Here is a 23,935-nt window from a genome sequence, read left to right as displayed (position 1 = left end):
ATCAACATAATCTCTGTCCAGTTGTTAATATGAAACTTGAATATGTAAGAGAAGGCTGAGGTAAATATTCTTCTGTCGTACCTGACCTGAAATACACTACAATGAAAATTCTCTTATATCCTGGACTTTCATTAGTATGTTAAAAAGTTACTTAACAGGTTAAGATGTAAACCTATTCCTGGCACAGACTGATTTAGAGCAAGGGGGAATCTTAACTTACAAATTCTCTTAAAGATCCACACTGACATTCACAGAGCTCAATTTAACAACAGAAGTTTAACACCTCAGTTTCCAAGATTATCATAACAAGGAAGTTCACTGTTTGCTTTTACAGATATCAAAAATGTCAAGCTTTTACAGATATTAAAATGACAGCTCTCTTCTACAATGCACTAAACTTTATATATACAGTGAGAAAACCTGTCCCAAAATCCTCACCAGCTACAATCAAAAAACCTCTTAACATTCTTTGTCATGAAATGAAAGAGTTTAAAAGTCAGCACTGAGGTATTTGGAAACAGGTGAAGCTTCAGGTAAGCAATACTGTTAAGCTGGATCACATTTACATGTTTTAGCAGGAGAACACACAAGAATCTGGTATATGCCTCTGGTAGGAACACACAAATGTTACGAAAACACTGCAGTCAGTATTTATAGGTTTCTGTCTTCAATGGAAAATCCCATTTCTATGAGTATACTGGAAGTCTTAGCATAGGGCAGACTTTGTTCTCAGCTAAGATACTGTCTTTCCAAAGTGCTTTGATAGAGAAGAAAACCATGACAGCACCATGAAAACAAGCTTATTGTGCTTTGATAAGAGAAAAGCACTGCAGATGTACAAGCCACACACTTAGCAGGAAATAAAGAAGAAAAAAAAACATTTAATGAGAAGTCTCTTAAGATGTCCAAAAGAAAAACCTTTGTCAAACATACTAAATATTGAAAAAAAAAGGAAAATAGCATTAAGTTTGGTGTCTGTGTTGGAATTATGTAAAACTTGAAGAATTCATTTTTGTACTGACACTGACTATATACTCCGATGGTTCCAATTTCAAGAGGTGCTGTAACACAACTCATGCCACATTTTAATGTAATATCTCCAGAGCTCTATGTGCTGTTGCTCCAGGGCAACCAGGAGAGCACCTAGAACCAGATTTTCTGGCATTCCATGCTGTTATATGAGTATAAAACAAGGTAAGCCAGGACTAAGGACTCATGCAGTGCTTGATAAGAAGCTATGCTTTTGGTTAGGAATTCAAAAGCCACATATTTATAAATAAACAATGAAACCACAATATTTATATAAATAAGCCTGATGCTTTATGATTTTGCCTGTTTTTCAAATCCTGTACTGCATTAGTGCATAACTCTAAATTCTATATGAAGTGTTAACTACTGTCTTCGCATTTTGGTTAGACAAAACAATTGCTCTAGGCCTAAAACTCAAGGACACCCTACAGCCTCAGGCTTCGAAAAGTATAATGAAAAGTGAATTCTGGGGGCACGGACTAGGGGAATATGACTTCATTACCTGAAGCTGTAATTGGAGGACTAACCCCCTGATTTGCAAGTAGACCAAATTTCTATCTGTCTGGAAGACTCATGACCATCATCCATTTTGGGTGTAGCCCTTTAGGGAAGCTTTGTCTGCCCTTGATGTACCTGAAGGCCCTTCATTATATATATCTGCTTTTATCCTTTTAACTTTGTCAGGACTCTGTTTCCAGGTAAGCCCGAAAAAGGCATCAAGCCAAAAACATGAAGAGGTTGGGACCAAAAGCATGAAGAGGTTGGGAAACCTCTCATAGCTGACATTCTTCAGTTTGCCTTTCTGTCTTTACATTCATGACAACTATTCTTCCCACATCTGGTTAATTAAAATGGGAGCTATGAATGTAAACACTATGTGCTTCCACAGTTTGTAGCACAGATACATTATTTCTCAGAGTGAATAGAGGTTTCTTGTGGAGTCACATTGTGTCATATAATATCAAAATTATCTGAAGCTGATGAGGAAATTGGAATGTTGCTGTGCTCAAAGTTCCTGGAGTGTCTGTACAGCATGATCTCCAGTACACTGTAAAATTATTTAGGCTGGAAGGGATCCATGGAGGTCATCTGGTCCAACACACCACATATAGCAGGGCCAACTTCAAAGGTGGATCAGGTTGCTTAGGGTTATTTGAGTTCCGTGTGTTTTCAAGCATGGAGATGTTAGTTTGTGTAAACTGCTTGATCAATCTTATCTAAAGAAGGCCCTACTATCTATTCCATTTCTCTTGCTGCAAACTGAGAGAAGTAACCTGTTGCTTATGCATACACATTTGCCCACTCGCTAAACACAAAGTTGTGTTTAACACCAACTGCACAACTGAGCTCGCTTTTGTCATATCCTCAGAAATTAATGTTATGTAAATGCACATCCATACCCAATGCCAAAAGGCTTAAAATTTATCATGCCTACATTCAGCAGTCTGGAAGTTAGCCTAGATTTCTTTTCCAAACTATCTACTGTCAACAAAGGTGGGGTAGAGTGTTCTTGCATATCTAAAAATGAAGCTTCACAAAAGTTCCATTTCTCTCCACACTTTTTCTAACTTAGACCAGGGACCTAATAACTAGCCTGCCTATCATAATTTAATGTATTTTGTATATTTAGATTGCTGCATCTCTAAAGGGAAGAGCTACAAAAAAAGATCAGGGTCAGGCAATGCACAGAAACACTAAATAATTACAAAGTGATCAGCAGTGTAAGCAATTAAGTTTTGGAAATTCTGTAGCAAATGTTTTTCTTGTTTTCAAACAGAGCACTAACTTAGTGATGGCTTCAAGTGAAAACAAGTACAGAACGTTCAAGTCTTTAACTGATCATCAGACCAACACACATAAAAAAAGCATAATTTATTTAATCATCTTTTTGCCATGAGTAAGCATTAACAATGAAATATTTAACTGTCAAAAGTCTTTATGAATATCTAAAAGCCTAATACAAATATCCAAACTATTAGTTAACATTTGTAATTTGAAGTGTTAACAATAAGACATTTAATAACTCTGCATTAAATCTAACAAGCCTTTTATAGAAGAATATTAATTTACAGTCATTCTTTCTAACAACTCTTTGTACAATAAAAAAAATTAATTTTTATTTTTCTGCTTCCATTTCCCACCCAACCACACACATGGTTTTGTTCTCAGACTGAGCTACTAGCCGATCAAGCCTGATGGTAAAAATCCTCTCAGCCAAGGGTCCAAGATCTCAGTTTCAGCATCCAGCTCAAATGTTCTTTGGGGAAAAATATCTATGTTTTTGTATAATGTGCAAAGTGCAACTTTTATCCAGTGCCATCAGAAGTGTGTGCTGCTATGAACATCACCAAAGAATAAATCAGTAAAACTTAAGACTTCTCAATTTTCAATTGCTCTCTTACGGACAAAGGTTAGATGATGTCTACAGGAACGACAGATCAAGTGGATTTTATCCTGGTGCTTACTGGGTCAGGTGCTTTCCAATTTCATTAGGCCAAACCAATGTTTTTACTCAAGTTCTTCTGTTTCCTCTGTAAAAAGGTCAGCCAAATCTGCCACTGTCAACACTGAGGCTTCTGACTGTTTCATGGAAGAGCTCGTGTGGCTGTGGGAAAAAATTGCACACGGGCATCAGAGAAAGAATCAGTGTAAGTAATGAGCTGTGTGCACTGAAGACAGAGCACACAGTTCAGAGTCAATACCTGCTCAGCTTTGAAGCTCAGCAGGAAAGCACACCTTCTGTCCAGGAAACACATACACTCATCAGCAACCGCTCCTGCACATTCTAAGTAACATAAAAAGTCCATCTACTGTCCGCAAATGTGGTCAACACCAAACACTACAAAGGCAGCAGAACATCCACTTTGACGTCTAAACATTTAAGGGATTTGCTTGAGCTTCCAAACATGAGGTTTAATATTACTTTCAAAACATCAGCCCTCACAAGATCACTTGACAATTGTACATTTATCCAAATTTTATGTGCAATAGTAGTGCTACTTCACAGACAAGGATAATAAATCATTCTTGAGAGCTAAAACTGAAATATTCCAAAACTACAGCCAAAGATGTGCATGTAATTTTTAGTTTAATTATCTGTAACAGGCAAAATTTCCTTAAACTAAGGCCTCCTCCTAGATTTGTCATGTGTATACCATCTGGTTAAAAGGTACAAACATCTTACACTGTCTGCATAAGGAATGTAAATAGCATTTTTAGTCCCGCTCCAATCCATCACTGCTTATAGATTTTGGAAAGTTAAACCACAGTGAGAACTGCTTTCTGTGTCTGCACACCAGCCTCATGCATGACTTAGCATCTGGACAATGCTTGCATGGACTGTGAAACCAAGAAGCATGACACAGCACTGTCAGACAAGGTTTGTAGGATTAAAAAAATAAAATAACAAAAGAAAGAACCCATGTCCTGTGTTACAGTTTATGATATATTGTTGCTCTAGTGGCAGGCTTAGTACTAGTCCATCAATTGCAAAGTTTTTATACCAATGAAAATAGATAAGCTGAAAAGATAAACCACACCATAATATATAATTTATTACTTAGGCTTTTAAAATACCTTAAGCTGCAAGTTACTGGAACCACGTTAAAACTTTGAAAGTCTAAAAACTGTTTCGCCAACCAAAACAGTTTAAAGAACAGTTGAAATTATATATAAGATATACATTCTTAACCATAATAAAAGTATGATGGAGAGCCACCTTTTCATTTTCAGTGCAATAATGGCATTTAAAAAAAAATCAACACATACCTTCTATCTACAGTTTTCAGCATAGTCTGCATTCTCTCTTCTATTGTTGCTTTTATCAGGAACCTATGAACAATCGTAGATCTGAATGTGTTAAAAAAAAAGAAAACACCACCATGAGGGAGAGAAGTTGCCCTGTTACTGCCAAAGTTTATAACCATATTTTTTTCTCATACTAATTCTATTAAAAGTGTTGAAAATATGTCTCTGTTTTTTACAAAATAAATATTAGAAGTGACTAGCAACTTCCATTGACATTTCAGAGTGCTTAGTGCTTCCCTGTAAACATACTTTCACTTTACTGATCACACACTAAATGAATGTAAGCTGTAAAATCCTAACACAGATATAGGGCAAAGTTCTGCTTTCTGTGTCCTTACTAGAAACATTCCTCCAGAGCCTAAAGAAAAAAGAGTTTTGCCCACTGGTTATATACAGTGTCCGTACTTCATTGTCACAAATTATTCCAAGAGAGAAGAGCTCAATATGATGGCCAATTAAACCTAATACCCAGAGTTTTAATAATATTATTTTTGAAGACAGCAAAATATAACCATTTTTTTAAAAAAAGAAGTCGGTAATTGCAGTCAGTAAACACTGGTAAAATACAAAATCCAAAATGTCAATAAACATACCACAAAATTACAATTCCATTTATGAAATAAAATTTCAAAAAATAAAGCAATAATTTAGAAAATGACAGGCACCAGAAAGTAAAATGGAAAAAAGTCAGATCCAAAGATAAAAATGAAAAAGCACACCATGCTCCCCAGTATAAACATTTTTAAAGGTAAGGAATGCTTAGATGGTTTTCAGGTCTTAGGTTGAAACTTTGGCAGGTAACCTTTCACAGAAAAATGCAGGGGGAATGCTTTTGGATTTACAGGCAAAGGTCTCCCCCCAAAAAAGAGAAGTAAATAAGAACTGAACTGGTAATAATTGCACCAGTGACACTGAACAGTATTCCCTAACACTCAGTGTACTTGGGACACAGCCCTTTTTAAAAATAAGCCTAGCTGAAATCTTAATTCTTAAAAAGTACAAAGTATTCTTGGTTTTATTGCAACATTTTTGCCACATCTTTAGTGCCAGCACCATGTAGAATTCCAGTGTGGGCTGTTGCAATCAGGCTTTCACAGTTAATTCAAAATCTTTACCATCACACACAAATATCCACCTGTCCTAACATTCTTTCATGTACATGCTCCATCATGTCCACTTCCAGAACACAACCCCCGCTATTATTCTAGAGTATTGTTATTCCAGAATCGACTGCAGTTACTTTTCTTCTTCATGTACTGGGCTTTAAATTTTATTTTTCCAAAGTCATGAGACCTTAGGAAAAACACACCTCACATGCTGAGGACCAACTTTCTAAAACCTTTTAAAAGTGCTACCTATGTCAGAGCAACAACACTGAAACAAACAAGAGATGCAAACTCATTAATGTCTTCAAAAAGACAGGAGCAAGGGCAGAACTGTGATTTAAAAACTTATCAGTTCTAATGAGAGCATGCTATAACTTTCTTTTTGGAATAAAAACCCAACTAAAAAAAGCCCAAAACAAGGAAACAAAAAAAAACCCAACAACTTAAGCAGCTCCTCATCTGGAGCTGAGAATGACCAGTTAGAAAGAGCCTCTCAAGGAAACTCCAAAAGGCCATGCCTGAACGTAGCCATATATGACATAAATGATGAGTTGCTTGGACCTGCAAAGCTAAGACATTTCTGGACATTTTTGCAAGCAGAAGTCCAAAGTTAAAAACTGAGGCAACAATGGCACACATAAAATAGGGCAGCAGCTGAACAAGGTTTTTTCAGATCTATTCCGGATCATATCAAAATAATTGAACACAATTGTAAATCTTACTTTGTTTGGCCAATACGATGTACTCTGCCAATAGCCTGTAGCTCATGTGCTGGATTCAGAATGGGCTCCACAAGCAGAACGTGAGTTGCTTCGATGATGTTTAGTCCATTGGAGCCAGTGTGAAGAGGCAGCAGCAAAATATTGATGTTGGGATCATATTTAAATGCAGACAGGTTTTCCTAAAAGGCAAACATGACAGCAGTGTGACAAAAGCTCCTCAATGAAGAGTGTGGGGGACAGGACTGTATTTTCAAAAAATTATGGCAGATAATACAGGCTCCAGAGTAACATTCTTTCAGGTCTGTCATCCCAGAACAGATACATGACAATCTCAGGAAGGCATGAACTTCTTGCAACACTGACTTCCATACCAATGCGTCTTTCTCAAAAGTAAGTGCACTGTTTATCTCCAAATGCTTTAAACTAGAACTTTTTGAGACTATAACTTTTAGAATGAATAAGTTAGAAATCAAAGCTTCTGAAAGACAGATTTGCTGATTTTTTAGTTTCGGAAATGAAGCAACAAAGTTAAAAGGATCAGATTAACTTCTATGAACATCTACGATTTTCCCACTGAAAATAATTTAAGAAAAATATCCTTTATGTACCTGAAATTTACTAATTCCATTGATCTGAGAAAAAACCATGTTGTTGTCATACAAAGCTTTTGAAATTATATCCAACACATCTTGCCACTGTAAAAAAAAAAAAACAAAACAAAACCACACAACACAATAAAAGTAACTCAACATTACAAACAGCAATGAAAACTAAAAAATAATTAACTTCCCTAACAAAGAGTAAATTTAAAAGCTTTTCAAAATGCTAGGATTTGCAACTTTTTAAAAAAATTGTGTGCTAGAAACCAAATCTTTCATAAAACTAAAATAGGTAATTAGAAAGATCAACTTGAATAAAGGAAACTGGCAGCCATTGCAAAAACAATTTTACTATGTATCAAAAATATCTGGATATCATGTTTAAAATTTCTACTGCTTCCTTACTGCTTCTACTGCTACTAGAATTTCTACTGCTTTCTTACAAATCTGTGTTTGCCCTTTAAAGAAAAAAGCTTTCACATCTGCTGACTATGATCATTATTCTTGTACCAGTTACAAGACTTGCCCTACAAATCCTCAAAACACTCAAATGGTTGTAACAGGGTGATTCAACATTTTGGTAGCTAAACTAGCTCCTGAAAATATTACAAATGCTTTGAACTCAAAACACACATGCAAAGACAAGACAGAAAATGGTGATTAATACCGTCGAGAAAACTAAGGACTTAGCCCCTGGATCTTTAAACTGAATTTTCTTCAGTGTTCGGACCACAGCTTCCACTTTGGTGGAGTGACTTCCCTTTGAAAAGTCAAAGAAGTGCATTAGTAACGTAGGATAGTGAAAAACTCCTTCCACATTCACTGCGTTATTAAATGATGTTATATTAGGTTTCTTACACATCTCACACGAAGTTTACAATTATCAGCCTTGAGGAAGGGCAGGTTAAGTAGCACTGAACTACGTTTACCTCTCCCTTATGATGCACTGCACTAGGATCGGCAGTGTGAAACAGCATGGGCAGCACATGAAGGATGAAGTGCCATGCAGACACACTTTCTAGCTTTGCACCAGGCAAAACAGACGGCCCAAGCAGGGCAGTGGTAACAAATGTACCCATTAGGCCTCCTGCAGTTTAACTTTGTGGCACAGTCTTTAGTGAATATTTCAAATGCACATTGAAATTTCCCTACCTTCACACCCCTTGAAAATAGATCAAAGTAAAAAACCTACCTGAATGCTATTTATGTTGCTTTTGTTTCTCATTCTAGCAACATCAAACTTACATTCAGTACAATGAAGCTTTTTAATTATATTTAAAACAGTAAGAAAATTGTAAATATAATTAATTTTTGAATGATGGCGAGCTGCAATGAAAAAATCTTTCTATTTTGCATTCAGAAGTATTTCAGTGCTTAACAAAACCAATAATTTATTCTACATCTTGTCCATTTTGATTTTTGTACTCTTCCCTTTCACCTTAGGCCAGTGAAAGGATACAATGAGATGCAATTCTTTTTCCATCTCCTTCAGTATGCACTTTCTATTACAGCAATTTTACCTAATGTCTTTTTAAAAGAGGCCTTTACTTACTACACACATCATTATTTCAAACTGTGCTAGATTCAGCAGGACAAATACAGTTTTATTTCTGTCTGCACCTGTCTTTTGAACATTGAATTAACTATGTTGGCTCACTACAATGACAGCTCAAATTTAGTGAAGTCATGCTGCGTGCAGAATTGGCTGGGAAGGATGTCAGCAGTCTCAGCACAAGCTGGGAACCAGTGCCGGGCTGCTAACATGTAAAAGACTTTCTGCAGACTGTTTTATCAAAGGCTTAAACTGCTTCCATTTACAGTACTCCTTTTGCATCTAATGCATTACCTTAAGATAGTTAGTGTCAGTAATATAAAAAGTTAAAAGAAAGAGAGGTAGTGAATACTTTAATAGGGATTGAGAAAGATCAGATTAAAATAAAAACACTGAATAAATCACACAATTTTTGTACCTGTCCTGAAAGATAATGATTTTAACCTCAGAATTCTATAAAAACCATAGTAAGTTTGTTATTCTTTGTAAACTGTAAACTTAAAAGGAATATGAGGTAATTTTTTTTATTTTTAACAATATTGCTTGTTAAATAGTAAATACAGTGAAGCCACAGTGTACATTTTTAGTTTTTCATGAACTAAGAATCAGCTTTGCTCAAACAAATTCACACAGAATGCACATTTTTAGTTTATTTTTGCTTTGTTCAAAGGTTTTGATGCAGAAATACTTCAAGAAAACACTACAACTCTTTACACAGAACAGCAGATGAAATGTTCTTTCAAAGTCTTATTTATGAAATTTGATTATCCTAGTTATTCTTTAATGTAATTTATAAAACACATTTGAAATTTTGTTAGAAACAGGGTGATATCTCTAAACTGTATATGGAATGAATATGCAAAAACCCCTGAATGAAGTGATGTTCTGAGAAGTAGCACCTGAAAAATACAGCCTATTTACTCCCCCTGGTGCCACATACTGTCAACTACTTTAATAATTTGAGTTAGGAATCATCTACTCATAAAATGGAATTCCATTTGTCCAGGGAGGTTGAAATAACTAGGTGGTAGCGATGTCTACAATACAGGGCAGCAACACCAGAAATTGTGCAAGGTTCAAGGAGACTTGCACAGACACCATTGAAGCCTGTCAGCACAACTAGTTATTATTTTATTATTTTAAACTATACTAATCAGATTAAAATTATGACAAGTTATGTCCAGCTTTATTATAACCATATTTTAATGAAAGATAGCAGCATCTAAATCAAAATATTATCTATGTATTTTAGCTTTGCATTTTAGCCCAGAATCCTCTATTTTTTCCACAACTGCAATAAACACAGGTTTTTTGTTTCTTTAAGACATTAATACAGAGCAGACAAGCACTATGCACTACATATATGTCAGTATTGCTAAAGACTCATGGAGATGCTGTCTCTTCAACCCAATGAAAACTCTCCTTTAGTAAAAAAAAAGCAGATACAACAGTGCAATCAGGACTGAATTCCTACATGTTTGTGTCTAGAGGTTTTGTCATTAGGACAAACTATTTCTAAAACTATATAATATACTTGTCAGCCCAAATGCAGTATGCTACAAAACACAACAAATATGCAGTGCTGAAAGTTTGGGCCACAGAGCTCCTGCAAACAACTTACCTTCACAGGAATATCATCCTCCTGATTTGCAGCTTCTGCAGTGAAGACATAAGATATTTCTTTATGAGATGTTGTCTGCCTGCAAATGGCACATTTAATTGAGCTCCGGCGGGTGCCAACGCTGTACTGCTGGATGATGATTGCTATGCACTCATTACAAAAACAGTGTCCACACGTCAGCACAGCCCACTATGCAGGAAACAAAAAAACCCAAACACAGTTTCAGTTTTGGGCCAGTGCAAAAGAAAAACAGTGTACTAATCCATGATAAATTACATTTTCATAGAGAAATTACATTATTTTCATTATATTAATTAATATATGTTAATTAATTAATATATTAATTAGATTAAAAATAATTTTTTACAATTGTTACATTATAGTTGCTAAAAAGCCTGAATTTTAAAGTTTTCCAGCATAGAGAAATTCATGATCTATAGGAAGTCTCTGAATTTACTGTTCATTGCTCACATTGTCTCAGTTTTGAACTTCAGGAAAGACATTACAATCTTCCATTTCTAGGAAAGATGATTCTAAATGCCTCATATGTAAACACAGATTAAGTATTTACATACTTTTAAAATATTACAAAAATGTTTTTATTTGCCTTCACTACAATTCTTTATCTGTGCATTCATATTAGATTGGTCTTACTTAATAAGTGATAGAAAAAATGGTTTAATTTTTCCCTACTGGTAATTCCAAGACAGCATCTTTTGACTTAAGAAGAAAAATTTTATACAGTGTCTTAATCTCTTTTTGACAGAATATATGTGAAAAAAGATGGCATTGCAGAAGCTGTTCTCCCCTTGTGAGCCTAGAGCATCTACATGTCAGCTGGAACCTCCCATAATAGAGAAGCAATTTGTAGACCAGTAGTTTTGAAATCCAAAATAATATCTTTTGCTGTACTAGTCTGTTCTTTAGGCCATTCCAGGAGGAAAAACTAGAAGATTTCATGGGACCAAGTAGCAAAGGGATTGACTAAACCACTGATTATCAAGTAGGTCTTTTAGGCTTTGTAATGTTTTTTCAATTGTGCATAAACAGAATGAGAAGTATTTTAAACATGAAGGCTGCTCTCATCTAATGAAGCAGTCTTGCTGCTAAGAAAAGATAAAGAAAATTAAGAGATTATTTTCCCTTACAGTAAGCTCTTCCAGCTCTGAGATAAAGAATAATGGCAGTTAACAGGACTAACAGCTGCTCTCTGTAAAAACCTGTGTTACCCTTGGAAGAAACGCACAGAGGGGATTTTGGAAATATGGCAGGACAGCAGTTCATGCTGTATATCTATAATGCAAAGAGAAGTTAAACGTCCTTAAAATAGCTACCCTAAAAGAAAGAGACAATTTAGTTTTACCATATACGAGTCCTTTTATGTTTTCCCCTAATGCATGGTAAGTCAAGTTTAAATTATGGCTTTGTACTTTATGATATAGATTAAGTCTCACTTGAATTTCAAGTCCTGCAGCTTAGCAGGGAAAGAAATCCACATGGCCAGTATCTATTCTATTGGATTTCGCTACTGTTTGCATATGTAATATCCTTTTCTTTGGAAGAAAAAAATACTATCAATTGGAACAATTACAATAAAATACAATAGTATCAATAGAAGTTTACCTACTTCTTCTTTCTGTTAGCTTATAAATGGCAAATAAATCTTTCTGTCAAAAGTATAACTTCATAGTTATAAAAAGATCACGAAGACGATTTTTGGAACACTTAAACACTGATGTCAAAATTTAAAAGCAGCAGAGGTGCTTGAATCTGAGAAAGATGTTATTTCAGGAGAGAGGCTGGTTGATACATTACAGAAACAGCTCATTTGCCCTGTTTCAATACAACATGAATTTAAAAACATATCTTGAAAAGTTGACACACAACTGGCTCACCTCTGGCTAAAGATGTTTTAAAACTAATACCTGCTGAATAAGTATCTTACCTGTCTTCCCAGTTGACGTGCACAGATTGGACATGGTTCCGGGTTAACTCCTCCAGTAGTTTTGTCCTGAGACTACAAATTAGAAAAAAAAAAAAAAGCTTTATATTTTGTTATTGTACAAGCTTCTAGAAGAAATTAATAATGAAGCCCCTTAAAAAAAAGCAAATCAAACCAAAACACTGTGTGAGCAAATTAAAAGCATATTCATGTACTCAAGTCCATCTTGAAGAATTAAAAAATATGTAACTTATGGTAAGCAAAAGGAGCACTTTTCATTCTACTGTCCTTCTGATGGCATCTGCAGCTCTGTAACAACTCTGAAAAATCGTGGTAAAATACAAGCTTCAAACAAGAAACTCCATATATTTTCTATCAGCTTCACATGGTTGCAAAACCACTTAAATTTTACTCAGTTATGCTTCCTTTAACATAAATGCACTTGTGCACACTATGATTAAAATAACATAATACATGGAGGTTGTCTGTTTTGCTTTTTTTTTTTTTTAAACACTTACTTAAACTCCAGACATGATTATTCTTCTGTTTCACTAAGTTCTTTGTAAAATACCAAAGGTATGCAGAGACATACATAGTTTTATAAGTCTTATACTAAACACGGTCCAGTTAATTTTAATGAAAACTTTACACATCTAAAACTAGTTCATAGTTTAATAAGCATGTAATTAAACAAGTAACTAAAATATATAATGCAATAAAAAATTTATGAGCACACAGTAACACAAAGAACAGCATATAATTTCAAAATGTAGCAAATCTTCACAGAAAATACAAAAATTTCTTAAGATGGAAGTTTTAAATAAAAATAATGGTAGATTTCTTCCCTTCCACAGATAAACAGAGTACACCAAGGAACCATTAATCTTACTTTCTCCAGATTAGTGAGGTATAGAAGTTGTCCTAATTTCTTCTGAAGCTGTGATTTGGCAACTGCCTTGTCATTCAGAAGTTTCACTCGATTTTGCTCTACCTATGAAAACAACATAAAAAATGTGTTAAAAGGGAAAAAAAGTTAAGTTTTAGAATAATTTACTGAGTAATTTACTGGCAAGAGACATAAAACCAGCTCATGCTGGAAATTTAAGACATGCTTCTGCCCAGGCGAAATTGATTATCTACTCCTTTCCTGTACCCAGTATGAACACAGCACTATGAATGGGCTGAGACGCAGAAGGCACACAAAATTACTTATTTACATTATTGGTTAAAATAACCCAAATTTTTAGATGTTTCTTTTGAAGTTCCTTCAATTTATCATCTCTTTTCTTTCAATTGTGTATATATATATACCAGAATTAAATGCTGGTTCCAAAAACAGTGTGTAAGAGTCAATTATTTTCTTTACATTTCTTAGAAATTTCCACTTTTGATTTAACCTATACAGAGACAGAAACATCAAGCTGAATTTTTTTTAGATTAATTACAGTATTAACGGAGAAGTTTAATACTGCAGAAGAGGCAGGCACCTGAAGGATGAAGGCCAAAGAAATGGGTGTTTCTTTTATGGCTGCATAGACATGCATAAATCTTAAGACTTTATTAGGCATTTGTTAAGCAAAGTGCTCCTTTTAAAAAATTGTTTTAATACAGAGATGAAATTTATTTCCTTACAGAAAGAAGAAATTTTATCTAACTCCATCTCACAGAAAAAAAGCACAAAATGTGTCTAAAGAAAATACACTTCAACTGGTGCAAAAAAAAATTAAGAGGTTAAATCAACCCAACATTTTCTCCATCATCATAAACAGAGTCAGGGGTAGCCCAGAAATTTCAAAATATTGAAAAAAAAGATTCTTCTTTGATGTGGTTATTTCTGTTTTATATAGGTATTTGTGAAAAGTATTATTATGGGTAAGGAATCAGGTCAACTTAATTTTCCACCCAGCTTGGAAAACTGGGCAATTGTAAAGAAAGAAAGTTGCTGCTGCTGAAAGGACAGCAGCCTCTTGGAAACATGCCACTCTGTCAGAAGGCTAACAAAAATTTATTAAAGTAACAATTAAAGCTCAAAATGGCCCATGTACTTAAGGCAGAAATAGGTAAGAATTCTATACCCCTCCAAGCCTGTCTGAAATGAAAAGAGACACATTATGGACATTATGCATAGATTCAGATGCTGATTTTATTTTTGTAGTAGGTAGGTTCCTTCAAAAAGAAACCATTATTTCCTGCCCAGTACTCTACCTCATGTGGTTCTATAATGTGGAGCACTGGTGGATTTGGTTTTGGCTCATCGGGGTGACGCACTCTCAGTCGCTCTGTCGCCATTGCCAGTTCATCAATAGCAGACACGTGATCCCTAAGGACCATCCAATACTCATGAAGTAACTATAAGAAAACCCCAAACAAGTGAACAGCAGAACTGAATTGAGTTACACTTACATGACCCTGCCATACAATGTAAAATGAAATGTGAGAATCTTTTTGGAGGAAGAGACAGCATTCAGCAACAACACAACTAATTATAATGGAAAACAAGAAGTTTAGACATCATTTTGCCTGCTCTCTTCTCCAGTCTCTCTGGATAAAAAGCTAGAAATAGCTGTCGCTCGTTTCTTCTACAACTACTAGTATTACAATAATTAATGCAAATAAAAATTCAGAAACTATGCCTTGCAAAACAAAAAAACCAAAACCCTGCTGAATAAAAAAAGAGTTATTTCACAGAGTATCATTCTTGTAACTTAGTGTATATTAGAGTAGTAAAGACAACTGAATCAATATTTTCAATTCACAACAGACAGAATCATAAGGCTGGTCTTCATTTTCATTGGCATGTAAGTCCCATCTTTTGTTTCCTAACATAAAGGCACATGAAAATACTGTTCCTTCTTCACAAGACTTCAGGAAAATAACCTGAATTACAGAATGGACCAGTGTTGGATTTGCTGAGTCTTGTTACATTCTGATTCAAGTAAACAGATGAACACATTTAATTATATCTTTATACTGTCTTAATAGATGAAATTATATTGCTTAGTAATTTGATTAGTACACAGTATAGCTTTTAGAAACTATTAGCTCACATATAAATAATTTAAAATAAAATCCTGTAATAAGCACTGTGGAAAAGGTTGGTAGGCAAACCCTAATTTCAGGAATACAACTTAGATGTGTTAATATTCAGCTGCAATTTGTTTATAATAAATTAAATGGATCACACATCTGTTTGATCACCATGTAATTTACTGTACCTTATATTCCTTTTTCCATGCTTCGAAGAGCTCCAGGAATACGCTCCCTTCTTCGGTTAGCCTAGCATCCATTCGGTGAGCTTTGGCAAAGGAAAGAAGAGCTTTCAAGGCACGCTCAGTCTCACTGGTTGCCCAGAGCCCTCTGCTAGTGGTGGGCAAACGGTCATCAACAAGCCCTTCTTGGTCTTCTATCATCTCCTCGAATATTGCCATTTGGCCTTTAACACTTCAAAACAAACCAAACACAGCACTTAGCACTGATTTTGTACTTCCACATCCATCTGTACTTATTCATCATTTATTTTAGCTTTCTTATATATGATTAAAGGATAATGCAAACCAAGTAAATATAAACAGCTGTATTATTACCTAATCAAAAGCTTGCTTTGAACACAGTGACCTTGGTACCAATCTTCAGGCCATTCTGTCACCCCAAAATCATCTATAGCTTTTGTAAAGGCTTACACATCTAAATCGTCTTACAGTAGTTATTAATGTAATATTCATTAAAAAATTTAGATTCTGACTTTTTATATAAGCAAGAATTACAGTTAAACTTGGATGCAAAATTTGCTCTGTATTGCACTGTTAAAGAACAGTACAGCTTCCCAGTTCTCTCCTTGACAAATAATGCTAATTTAGAAATAATCGATTCTTCCTGATTTCAGCAGTCATGAGGCGGAACTCCCACTGGCAAAAGACTTCTCAAAATATTTTCCCAGTAACCTCAAGACTTTTCAATCCAATTTTGACATTGTGAGGAATATGAGAGAGAGAAGTCCAAAAGAAAGCATGCACAGAGTTGTAATCTATGTCTTTCAGTACTGCCCACTATGTGCACTTCTCTGACACTCCTTCCAAGATGTCACCCTTTTTCCAGCTTCATCCTGTCTGAGATCCCTTGTCTCATTCTAACATTAAATGAGGGTGGTATTATACCACTTGCAGCTGGACTCCAAGTAAATATTTACACAAATAGGAATTTGTGTTAAATTAGCATACTTGTATTTATAAACATGCTTTCTGAACATGCCACCACTTCATTTCAGATGTATGGTCATATTATAGTGGCTTGAGAGAAAGCAGCATGCATACATTCCTTGAACACCATTACTTCAAATGAAATTTACACAGAAAATTAAACCTAATAGAATTACTGTCAAAGCCATCAGCAAGAAGTCTCTGTCATTTGGTCATAAACTTATTTCAGACAACATAAACAAATCCAACTTTCACTTTTTCTAACAGTGAGAAATTTGTAAAACTATGAACTTACCTATGCATAAAGAGCTTTGACTCATATTCTGTGAATAATTCGTCAGCCTTACAAAAGACACAGCTGCAACACAGGAAATTGAAAACACAAGCACTCAATTTCATCAGAAACCAAATTATCATAAACCCCTATTCCAACATAAAAAACGACACAAAATTCTTAAAAAACCCAAAATAACAGTCATATATACAATAATATAGCTGACACTAGAAAATTTTATAAAAGTAAAAACAAAGGTCATGATCTAACATATAGGTCTGTGATATCTGTGTGCATACATCTCTTGAGTACATAATAAAGGCTTTATGTTATTTCAAATAAAGGAAAATTTAGTAATGGACATCTAAGGTGTATTTTCAGTTTTCAAGACCTACTTGTTAAGTGGCAGTCTAACAGGTCGCAAGTGGCAGATAGTGGCAGCCTCAATAACCTGCTTTGAAGGAGGGCCTTCTAAGTTTTTCACTGCTTCTCTTACAATCTTCTGGAACTTCTTCACTTCATCCAGCTGGGTTGTGAGTAGGTATTGAAGGCCTCTGCAGTCACGGAATCTGATTTAAAGAAAAAGGGAAATTACTGTACACGAAGACAGAAAATCCAAACTTGATTCAGTATTTTAAAGTAGAAGAAAAGTAGCTAAATAGCAATCTAGAACAACATACAAAGTTGGTACCACAAGCAAATGCTTATTACTACTACATGCAATGCTGTCAGAAAGCACTCCAGCGTATCCCCAGAGCTGATGCCTGGTACTTTTAGAACAGAAAGACTCTTTCCAAGACTTGAGAGGTGTGGCCAAATACTGGTAGTGAACACCAACCTGCAATATTCTGGTCCACAGTGCAAATCAACTAAATGGAAACCACTGCACATACAGTCTTACTTGTATTTGCTGGCCAACAAAATGATTTTTAATGCACCTGTGCAATTCACAGCAGACACATGGACCCATCACTAAAATACACTTCATTCAGCAAGTTAGCTTTCAAAGTTAAATTTTTTAAATGGACATAACAATAACCTATTCTCCTAAAACCTAGCTGTCTTTTGTGACTAGAGGGGTGTTGTGGTAATGAACACAAACATAAACACAAGTTAAGCACTTCCTACATTGTGTTTTGACTGAGTAGAAGTCTCTTGCTGAAAGAAAGTGCATCATTCCTACAAGGTCTGACATTGATGTACAAGACTGTGGTTCTACACTACATGGAAAGTTTGATCCAAGACATCCATTTTGTGCAGTGCAGAGAGCAAAGCACAGGTTTTACACTACTAAAGCTTGACATTCAATATGACCTATTTTTGTAATGTGTATTTTAATATAACGTAGACAAAGTCTGCCTAACCAGGCAATCTGAAAAGAAATGTAAATTGAAACCACGAGTCTGCTGTTAATATCATCAGTTGCCAAATAATATCAGCTTTATAAAAATCTCCCTCACTATACCATGGATTAATCATATCCAGTACTCAATTCAGAATACTTGTTGCTTCCACCATTGACCATTAGAACTTGATAAGGCACTGTTTTTTAAGTTTAAGTTAAATTGAGGGAAGACCTTATTGCTTTCTATATTTATCTAACTGGAACATACAGAGAAGACAGAGTCAAACTTTTGTCAAAGGCACCTGGCAAAAGAACAAGAGACAATGTACACATGATGCAACACAGGAAATATTAACTAGGTAAAATAATTTTAATGTCTTTTTTTTCCACCAAGTGTGCCAAATACTGGAACAGACTTCACACAAAGACTATTGACTCTCCCTCCTTGGAGATACTTAACAGGTCAAATCCCTGTGCAGCTTTGCTGGATTGAACAAGCATCGGTCTGGATCTTAAAAAGGGGGTTGATTTAACTGACCTCTGAATGTCCCTTCCGAATTCATTACTCTGTAATTGAACCCAAAAAGAAGCAGTACACTATTGTCTTGAACATGAAACCAACTTCAATTTCTTTGCTCAGAAAAACAGTGATGCTATTTTATGGTGTTATACAAGGATTTTCTGATGTTGTCTGTTTACTTTCCATTTAAGCAAGCCAATTTCTTTTACAGGTTACTCAATTTTAATGTAATAAAGTTTGAATTCTTCTTACTTAGCAGGTTCATGAGTATAGAAGACTGTAAAACCACAGCAGATAATGCAGAAGAACATTTCAAAGAATGCTTATCTAAGAGAAAACAGTTTTCTTTCCAAGTCTGCTATCTAGTTGTGCTTTTTCAGGGACTGGCTTTGAAACATAATTGCAGTCCAGATGCTCTGAAACAAAAATGTCTGCTATCCAATTGCAACAGCTAGCACAAACTAGTAAGAAGACCTGAGTAGATTTAACTGCATTAAACAGTCTATTTCAGTTATTCTCTTACTTCTCTGCCATGGAGAGTTTACTTGTCTGCTGTTTGTAGTTGCAGGTTATTTCGTTTTGCACACGTTGAACAAGCTCCTCATCGATGGCATACTGTATTGCTGTCTGGATGACATCCAACCACCAAGGAGAACCTGAATGTATCTGTATGAAAAACAAGACATTTATCCTTGAACATTCAACAGAAAACAAATCTACTCATTGCAGCAGAGGTGTATACTGATCTTTAAGCCATGGTCAAAAACAGACTGGATAATTCCATGAAAAGTGGAGGATAAGCATGATTAAAAAACATCCCGTCTTCTGTTGACATGTAAACACAGGACTAAAAAACTGTCTACATTCTCCATACCTTTAAATTCCTTCAATACAGTCAGATTCACCAAGGCTATCTACACAGAACAGCCACACAAAGATACTGTGATCTCAAAGTTTCTTCCTTCTCTCTCTCTCAAAAGCAAATGAAAATCATTTAATCAGAGAAAGCAAAGTTCCCTGTGAAATTGGTAGAGCAACACTGAAGTGACTTTGAAATTTTAACAGGTGAAAGATAAACAGCTAGAGTTCTGGATAAAAAGATGAAAATAATATTCTTTAAAGATGCCAAAAGTCAGAGACAAAACATTTTAGAGGTACCTGCCTTTCTTTGAAGTTCCCGAATGGTTTGAAGAACTGGCTGTAAGGCCTGATGGGCTTCTGCAACTTCTGCGTTGGACTTACTCATATAATGCTGTCGGAGTTGTTCTGCCTGTAAGGAAATAAGAGTTTAAACTATGCACAAATCATATTTGTGAGGAATACTGCAAACATAAAAACTCCCCAACTACCATAGTGCTTTTAAATGATCACTATCAATGTGCTACCCACCTTCATTTGTAAGCAATATTTAGCAATATTTTTTTCTTCCTCTAGAATCCAGCATTTATTAGTAAGCCACAAAAAACATGTGAGAAGAGAAATTACTACTGGGATGCTAACTGTGCAACTTTGCTTTTGGGTAAGCCCAAACAATACAATAAGAATAAAATGCATTACAAAAGGGAACCGGAATATAACTCAGTATTCTTACTTGTCTGTGTTGAATAAACAAACAATAAAAAGATCCAAGAACAGTCCGAGAACAGGACAATTGAACTTACTGACATATAAAACTTACTCATAAAAAAACAAGAAAGGCTTAAATTTCATTACATACATGTAAGTGCCACCACTATAAAAGCAGTGCCAGTTTATTTTGTATTTTAGAAACTGATGAACAAAAAACTCAAAAGTAACATGTATCTTCCACCATTACATACTGATTTCACTACATACATTTATTTTGTGCATTTTAGTGTACGTTTAAGTCTTTTTGTGTTTGCTACTACTAAGATAATACATTGTTGTTACAGAGTCTAGTTTACCTGGAGTGGACAGGACTTGAAAAAGGTTGCTATGAAAAACCACTTCTGCATCTCATTTATAAACAAAGCAAATTTTCTAATAGCTTTCTTTATAATCATGTCAGGATAATGTGGTATTTAAAAACTGCTAGAATTATAGGCCAATAAAAAACAGGCAATCGTTCTATAGAACTTCTATAAGGTGGGGACAAACTATATATTTAGGAGAACAAGGCTCATTAGAACAGAAAAAACTGCCATGCTTACATAGAATTTGCATAAAAATGATAAAATATCAGAAGACAGCCAAATAGTAAGACAGATACTCATCACCAGCTTAAAACAGGGGAGGCTGGAAGAACTGGGCCTGTGTAACTTGAAGGAGAGAAGTTCAGAGATTACCAAAGAACAGCTTCCTAGCAGGCAGAAGAAAATCACCAAGACTGGGAGTCCAGGCATTTTACTGAAGAACATGGCAAGTGAACAAGGAACAATAGCCATAAATTGCAACAGGAAAAAAAATCACACAGAGCCTCCCTACTATGAGATATATGAAGTACTGGAACAGGTTATGCAGTTAAGTTGTGAAATCTCTTTCCTTGGAAGTTTTAAAAGGCCAGTTGGATAAAGCTCTGGGATACCTGGACAGAATTCCATGTTGACCTTGCTCTGAGGCGGAAGATCAGCTAAGAATGTCCCAAGGTCCCTTTCAGCCCAAACAGTGACACAATAATGAAGGTCTCTTACAAATGCTGTCCTTGTGTCCATCCCAAGTAACCAGCAGGGAAGAGTAATTCCAGCTAGTTTGCCAGTTTAGGATTAAGGACATAGTTAATCTTAGGCACACAGAAAGTGATATACAGTGATTTGCCCATCTGATCAAAGAAAAATAAACCTCACCTACAGAAAACTGACTATTTAAAGTTAAAAATGAGGAATGCTAAAGAAAATGCGAGGAAATAGGGGACTCAGAAGAATTCAGGATGACACATTCTTTATCATTATCTTATTCTTTATCTTTACATCTATGTAAGTAATTTCCACAGGAACATGGGGGTGGGGAAACAGCATTTTAAAGGTAAAAATTATTAAAATTTCCATCAAATACACTTTCAAGAGAGGCCACCAGCATTGAGAACCACAGTATTGTATTGGACATTTCTGCTCTCATTACACAGTAAACAACTCTTGATTTTACTAAGTTTAAGGAAAATATATGTAGTTAATGCAAAAGCTATTTCTTTTGAAATGAAAAGAATGGCTGTTTCTTTAGTTGAAGAAAATGCTGAGGTGACAAAAAATAAAAATGTGTTCTTCAATATTTATGTAAAAACCAAATACGATTACCTCTTCTGCAAGTCGGCTATCACGCAAAGTTGGGGGGATTCCTGGGTGCTTTGCCAACAATTCCATCAAATTATGTGTAGAATGAAGTCTCTAAATATACACAAAGTCAAGAGCAATCATGAAAAAAATCCATTGCAACATCCGTGACAGGAAAAACCTGAAGAGCAATGAAAGCTTCCAGCAAGAAATAAGCATGCATTTAAAATCAGTTTTGTCTTTCTCTAGTAATGGAAGAGAAAGATTCCATCTTTATAAGATGGAAGCATCTTATAAAGAAAATAAAGATTCCACATTTTACTAGGATAGGAAATTACAGGAAATTAATTATTAAAAAGACCTTCTTTAACATCCCAAAAGCAAATCAGCAGGCAAGTGTGATACCAGGTCATCAGATCCTATGCCATACTCACCCTCCTAATTAAAACAGCCCCTGACTATTATGAAAAACAAATTATTTATCTCAGAGCACTTTCATTGGTAACTGTCTTTTGGAATATTCTGAGGAAACAATTCATTTAGCCTATCCAAAGCAAAACAAAGTGTAAAGAAAAGACCAGATCCCAAGAGCTATAATAATTTTTCATATTTTTCATTTCTGTGAAATAAAAGATATTGAAAAACACATGACCTTTTGGTATACTTTTAGGGAAAATAAATTTGATTAGTAATATAAACTCTGCTCCTCTTCTCTGGCATCACCCTTTGTATCTCAAACCAGACCAATAGTCTGCTTCCTGCACAGCTCCCACAAACTCATACTAATAACCTCCACTATCATAAACTTGTGCCCTTCTCACATCCTGGATTCTCTTCACTTCTGCCCTCTCTGTCACTTAAGAGGACTGGCCAGCAGTGATTTGCCATTATCCCAAAGAGCTAATCCTACACAACTAAGACTTAACAGAAGTAAAATTTTATTACACTAAGGCAATATTAGGCAGCATATACTTTGAGGGGGAAAAAAAACCTTATTGAATTGTACAATCCAGTAGAACAATATAGTTAAAAACCTATGAGCAGCTTAATAAGTTTATGCTAATGCACAACAGAGACATCAGGTGACCACACACAATACAATTGAACAATAATTTGCTTGTAGAAGCAAATAAAGAAACAGACAGCTGACCACTTCTTACCTATGTGTCACTAACATTTTAAATCTCTTATTATGCTGAAGAAAATTCTGGTCAATTAAGAACTGATAGTTCTTGAAGAACTATAAATATGTTACTTAGAGAGCTATTGACATTTTTATAAGGAAAATATATTAGTATTTTAAAATAGTATTCAAAAGGCATGAAGTCAAATGCCCGAAAAGGCATTTCAATTCTTTTTCATGTTTTGATGCACTTTTATCTTCTGCAGTGCAAATACTTTATTATTCTCTATCATTTGGCACATTAATATCAGTCTCAGTGCAAACCCTGCATTCTGTAATTGCAGGATGTAATACAACACTGTTGACATGAACAGTCACAGTCATATGCACCAGACTAGGAATTCAGCTAGTTAACCGTACTGCAGAACAGCAGGTGGAGATCACACACTGCTTCAGGGACATCAAGAAAACTCACAAGCAGGTTTTTAAAAGACAGTAGCTTTTTTTTTTTTAAAAAAAAAGGAAACATGAAGGTCATGTGAGTTATGGGACAGATTCCTATCTAAACATTGTGATGAGAAGATTATTATCATTACAGCAGGCTGAAAGAGTAATTCAGCATACCACTGGGATGAAGAAAAGACTGACCTGTTAAATTAAATTTAAAGTATTCCAGTTCTTAACTATGTCTCTTTACATTTCAATGCTCACTCACTTGCAAGGAATCTGTTTTGAGCTTTTCTTTGTGCTCTTCAGATGATCTTAGTACTTCTCTGTAGAGCTCTGCAGCCATTCCATATTCTCCTGAATTAAAAAAGAGTAGCAAAAACACAGACACATTGTCTTGGTTTTCAAACATACAAACTGCTATA

At 35.1% G+C, this 23,935-nt stretch overlaps 1 protein-coding gene across 1 annotated transcript in view; it reads right to left on the bottom strand.

Moving 5' to 3' along the window:
- Nucleotides 1-2,882: 2,882 nt before the first annotated feature.
- Nucleotides 2,883-23,935, bottom strand: part of SHPRH (SNF2 histone linker PHD RING helicase) — a 49,098-nt gene continuing 28,045 nt past the window's right edge. The window contains exons 15-30 of the mRNA XM_021527009.3: nucleotides 23,779-23,867; nucleotides 21,965-22,054; nucleotides 19,876-19,983; nucleotides 19,237-19,379; nucleotides 17,244-17,417; nucleotides 16,870-16,932; nucleotides 15,594-15,819; nucleotides 14,584-14,727; nucleotides 13,268-13,369; nucleotides 12,382-12,453; nucleotides 10,437-10,625; nucleotides 7,931-8,023; nucleotides 7,273-7,359; nucleotides 6,665-6,843; nucleotides 4,798-4,878; nucleotides 2,883-3,634 (exon numbers count right to left, since the gene is read on the bottom strand). Of these exons, the coding sequence (XP_021382684.2) occupies nucleotides 3,538-3,634; nucleotides 4,798-4,878; nucleotides 6,665-6,843; nucleotides 7,273-7,359; nucleotides 7,931-8,023; nucleotides 10,437-10,625; nucleotides 12,382-12,453; nucleotides 13,268-13,369; nucleotides 14,584-14,727; nucleotides 15,594-15,819; nucleotides 16,870-16,932; nucleotides 17,244-17,417; nucleotides 19,237-19,379; nucleotides 19,876-19,983; nucleotides 21,965-22,054; nucleotides 23,779-23,867 (1,937 nt within the window). The 3' untranslated portion in view covers nucleotides 2,883-3,537. The remainder of the gene's footprint in view (nucleotides 3,635-4,797; nucleotides 4,879-6,664; nucleotides 6,844-7,272; nucleotides 7,360-7,930; nucleotides 8,024-10,436; nucleotides 10,626-12,381; nucleotides 12,454-13,267; nucleotides 13,370-14,583; nucleotides 14,728-15,593; nucleotides 15,820-16,869; nucleotides 16,933-17,243; nucleotides 17,418-19,236; nucleotides 19,380-19,875; nucleotides 19,984-21,964; nucleotides 22,055-23,778; nucleotides 23,868-23,935) is intronic.

Source organism: Lonchura striata, chromosome 3, assembly GCF_046129695.1.
Source record: "Lonchura striata isolate bLonStr1 chromosome 3, bLonStr1.mat, whole genome shotgun sequence".
NCBI classification, from domain to species: Eukaryota; Metazoa; Chordata; class Aves; order Passeriformes; family Estrildidae; genus Lonchura; species Lonchura striata.
The sequence above is the reverse complement of the archived record's forward strand: the minus strand, read 5'-3'. Positions and strand labels throughout refer to the sequence as shown.